Source organism: Betta splendens, chromosome 22 (assembly GCF_900634795.4).
Source record: "Betta splendens chromosome 22, fBetSpl5.4, whole genome shotgun sequence".
NCBI classification, from domain to species: Eukaryota; Metazoa; Chordata; class Actinopteri; order Anabantiformes; family Osphronemidae; genus Betta; species Betta splendens.
In genome coordinates this window covers 3,572,846-3,577,811 of record NC_040900.2, presented here as the reverse complement: position 1 = coordinate 3,577,811, position 4,966 = coordinate 3,572,846, and the positions used below count along the sequence as shown (strand labels likewise).

The window sequence follows — 4,966 nt, the reverse complement described above, 5'->3', positions numbered from 1 at the left end:
CTGGAAAGACACCAAACACACTCACATATTTACATATAGAGAGAGGACATAGGATTTATACGTTTGTTACATATGATCAGATTTAGAAGAAGAAGAAGAAGAAAACCTTTAATAGTCCCGCAGTGGGGACTATTAAAGGTTTTCAGTGGAGCCACCAGACAGGTGAAGGATAAAAGAATACAAATAAAACTTCACTAACTCAGATCACTAACACATTTAATTATTGGAATGTATTCTAAAGGAACAAATACAGGAATTATACATAACGACTTCTTCTATCTATTCTAAGATGTCGTGCTCTGGTTGATTTCAGGTGCTTGAACCACTCCGGTCCGCTAGGTGGCGCTAATGCGCATGTAAACTGTGTGTCGTTTCTGGTACTGGTATTTAGTGGCAGAGTGAGACCTCTCTTTTCTTCTGCACTTAAGTGGTTGATTCGACAGGCAAACTCAGTGTCTGGGAGTTTTGTTTATTCGTGCTCAGCTAACAGCTCGTAATAAACGCCATGCTTGCAGTAAGAAGCGCTTTCCGTCTGGGCTCCAGGCTTCATATCCCGGCGGTGGCCAGGAGGGGATGCGCCGGGGCTGCTATCCCGGTGGACGATGTAGTGAACGGGCTCACCGAAGAGCAGATACAGGTTAGCCTCGGCGGCTAGCTAACGTTACACATGATGTCATTTGTGCAGCTGCTGGTCAAACTGTTTCACGAGGGCACATACAACAGAGGCGTGCTTTATTGACGTTTATTGCGTTTAACAAAGTTATGTAAGGACGCAACGTGATGACATGACGTCAGCAGACCTTGGTATTAGTTAGCTGACATAGCGAACCACGCTGCAAATCGATGCGTGCGTTTATACCTATTTAGTACAGGTGGGGTTATAATTGTTCTTCTGGAGCTGCGTTGAAAACTCAGCCCACTTGGAAGTACCACTATACACGGTAGCTACTACAGGTAACGTCTGCTACACGTGAACGGCAACGAGGGGTGAAAGGTTAAACGAGTAAAACGTGGAGCACCGATACACAAACGAGATTGATTGATTTATAACGGACGTCCTGAGGGTTCAGGGATGTTTTGGTTCAGTGAAGGAGACAGGAGGGCGCGGGGGGTGGTGGGGGTGAGGGTGGAGCTTCTACCACAGATCTGATTGGCTGAAAGAGGCTGCGTCTCAACCCTGTCAAACAGCAACAGCTTTTACCTGTAAAGATGAACAGATTTCTGTGTTTGTGAATTCATTTTACACACTGACGTGTAACTTCAACCCGTGTTGTTTGCAGAGTATTGAAACATAGCACAAAAACTGGGTCTAATTTTAGTTCATGTTTCAGTTATTTTAAAAGAGAGCAGATATTGTATTTACTGTTTTATGTGTTTTGCGCAGCTCAGGCAGACAGTTCGCAAATTCTGTGCAGAGAAGCTGGCGCCTTATGCAGACGAAATTGACAAGAAGAATGACTTTCCAGGAATGCGGGTGAGTTGAAGCAGTGCATTGTAAGTATGTGTAGGTCTCTGATAGGGTTGTAGGGCTCAGAAATCCACAGAAAATGAAATAACATGATCCACAATCATGTGTTTACAGATGTCCTGTGTTGCATGTTGTGGATAACTTTCTTATTTCTCCACCAGAAATTTTGGAAAGAGATGGGGGAGATGGGCCTGCTTGGGATGACTGCTCCAGGTAAGAAGAATGCAAAGAACCCTTTGTAGTTGAAGCATTAGTAGCTTTTTTAACCTATGAATTTTTTTAATATCTCTTTTAGTGGAGATTGGGGGCACAGGATTGGGTTACTTAGATCATTGCATTGTGATGGAGGAACTGTCACGAGTGGCTGCAGGTGTTGCTCTCAGCTACGGTGCCCACTCCAACCTCTGCATCAACCAGTTGGTACGCCACGCAAACGCAAAGCAGAAGGAGAAGTACTTGCCAAAGGTCAGAATCATAACATGGTAGATTAAAAAGCCTAAATAAGGAAGTTTGATTTCAGTACCTTCATGTGCATCTTTCCACATTATCAGTTAATAACAGGAGAGCATGTCGGAGCTCTGGCAATGAGTGAAGCCAATTCTGGTTCTGATGTTGTATCGATGAAACTCAAAGCCAAGAAGAAAGGTAAGTCACCATTTGAAGATATGCCATCATAAATATAATACTATCGTTAAATATAACTTTGTTTACTCTACCAAACATGAATTTAAAGTTATTTCCAAACAGAAAGTGTGAAGAGTGACTGCACCACTATCTTGTAGAAAGCTGTAGAAGTTACAGTATCAGACTTTATGAATTAAACATATAATCAACGCTGAAGCCTAATAAATCCTCTGAGCAGCTTTTCCGTGCTTCCATGCATAGATAAACCACCAAGCAATGTGTGTCAGGCAGCCCTCTGACAGACAGTAGAGAGACGTGGAGATACAGCTTGTTGCAGCACCATCAGCTCTGGGCCGGTGGCTGCAACTTATGTCATACCTTGTAAACAATAATTTGTCACATTATTCATTGGATAATTATATAGTAGTAGTATTTGTTTAAGGTGTTTCCATGATAAGAGGATACAGTGTTGATCTGTTTGAAAATGTGATGGCCTACTTATTTATGAGAAGGTGCATATTAATTAGCCTAAACAAGAGGTTGTACTTGAGCTTTCTCTGCATTAACCTAGAGTACGAGTAATATCTGTTAATATGTTCTAATGCCAGAGGAGTGTGTCAGTGATTTACCCTCTTTCTGTCTCTCAGGTGACTATTATGTCCTGAATGGCAACAAGTTCTGGATCACAAATGGCCCAGATGCTGATGTCCTTATTGTTTATGCTAAGACAGACCCTGAAGCCCATCAAAGAGGCATCACAGCCTTTATTGTTGAAAAGGTAACGCCATTCAAGTTCATGTGTATTTTTCTTTACCTCTGTGTGTCTCTGGGTTTCTGTATATTTCTCTGTATGTTTTGTAGGAAACGCCAGGATTCTCCACAGCACAGAAGCTCGACAAACTAGGCATGAGGGGATCCAACACGTCTGAGCTGATCTTTGAGGACTGTAAAATCCCAGGTATGTGCCTGTTCTGCCATATTCGCACTTGTGCTCTGTACAAGTGGGATTTTATTGTATTTTGATGTTTGTGCTTGTTGTAGAGTCAAACGTCCTTGGTCACTTGAATAAAGGAGTGTATGTGCTGATGAGTGGCCTCGATCTGGAGAGACTGGTGCTTGCAGCAGGACCAGTTGGGTACGTTCATACATAGAGTTAAACCAGACTATGTAGGGATTGTAAAATCATAATTCAAAATTATAATATACTGGACATCATAACTGGTTATTAAATGAGTTATTAAGTGAGCTTACAGTGTGCTTTCGTTAAATATTTCGTTGAATAGTAATTATCTTTCAGCATCATGCAGGCGGTTTTGGACTCTGCGGTTCCTTACTTACACGTCAGAGAAGCGTTTGGACAGAAGATTGGTCATTTTCAGGTGTGACCCTCACACTACAGGCTTGAACCTGATCACATACTGTGTACATGTACATGTGTTATACTGTATATTTGCCTTGTACCTTGCTGCTATTATTATTATTATTATTGTTATTATTATTATTATTATTATTGCTATTATTGCTGTCCTCATTGTTGCTATTGTTAAAACAATTCATTTTAATGGTTTGGTTATTATTATGTTATGTGTTGGTTGTACTCTGTGTGATAAGATCATTATGACTTAAATGGAAACCATCTATATAACAGAAAAAAACTTGGTGGGACTGTTGTAACAATGAACTATAAAACTAACATTTACCTTCATCTGTTCATAGCTAATGCAAGGCAAGATGGCCGACATGTACACCAGACTGAGCTCCTGTCGGCAGTATCTGTACAACGTTGCTCGGGCTTGTGACAAAGGACACATTAATTCTATGGTAAGAGGATTTTAATATCTTTTTTGTCTGTCTTATGATCCTATATGATAAGTCATAAATTGACAACGTATTTAACTTTCTGTTGCAGGATTGTGCTGGAGTTATTCTGTATTGTGCGGAGAACGCCACTCAGGTTGCTTTGGATGGTATTCAGTGTTTGGGTAAGTCATTTTAATATTTAGGTTTGTTGGTTGTAGCATGATTAGCAACTAACAGTTGCTAATCACCTCAGCTTTGTGTCACATTCGCTTTATGTGCGTCCCTTGCCGACAGGTGGGAACGGTTATATCAACGATTACCCCATGGGACGGTATCTGCGTGATGCAAAGCTGTATGAAATCGGCGCAGGCACCAGTGAAATACGCCGACTCGTCATTGGAAGAGCCTTGAACGCCATGTTCAGATAAACAGGACAGGAAGGAGAAATAAGACTGAATCAGAGGTCTGTCACCAATTAAGACTCCTGATCAAAGTGATTGTTTCTGCTCTTGGTTGAATCAGTATCGTCTGACATTTCAGTCCATCTACACAATACATGAAATAGCTGGCGCTGTGGTGGTGTCTCAAGCTGTCTGGCAATGGGAAGAACAAATGCTGATGTTGGTTTGTGGCGTTGAGGTTGTGTTGTTTTCTTTTTTAAGCCACTACTCTCGATCACTCATTTAACGACTGAAATGGCAATGAAGCAAATAACCCTACAGATTTTTCTTTTAAAAATATAATAGACCTTAGTGTTTTTATGCAGCACACATGGTGTGGATTGGAAATATAGCACAGTATACAGGTCTACGTGCCTTTTCTAAGGGAAACACAAGATGAGTTTGAAGATGAAGATTGATTTCAACGTTCATTAATGATCATCTGAGTGATGTCGGTGAGAATGTCTTCCCATGTAACTCAAACCTCCCTTTCACAGTGTCTGTAGTGTTTAGCATTAAATAAAAGTATTAAATGAGATGATTCTGGCCTAATTTCTTTTTTAACAAAACTTCCTGCACTGTTTGTGTGAATTAAACAAGACAAACCTTCTCTTCTAATGATGAGCTACACAGC

General features: G+C 40.9%; 1 protein-coding gene across 1 annotated transcript; it reads left to right on the top strand.

Moving 5' to 3' along the window:
- The first annotated feature begins 361 nt into the window (after positions 1 to 361).
- On the top strand, positions 362 to 4,870 carry ivd (isovaleryl-CoA dehydrogenase). The gene is made up of 12 exons (XM_029139974.3): positions 362 to 637; positions 1,385 to 1,474; positions 1,630 to 1,681; positions 1,764 to 1,933; positions 2,020 to 2,113; positions 2,740 to 2,870; positions 2,954 to 3,050; positions 3,134 to 3,227; positions 3,390 to 3,471; positions 3,809 to 3,913; positions 4,002 to 4,074; positions 4,187 to 4,870. Exons 1-12 carry the CDS (start codon positions 506 to 508, stop codon positions 4,318 to 4,320), a joined length of 1,254 nt encoding a protein of 417 aa, XP_028995807.1. The 5' UTR covers positions 362 to 505; the 3' UTR covers positions 4,321 to 4,870.
- The last annotated feature ends 96 nt before the right edge of the window (positions 4,871 to 4,966 follow it).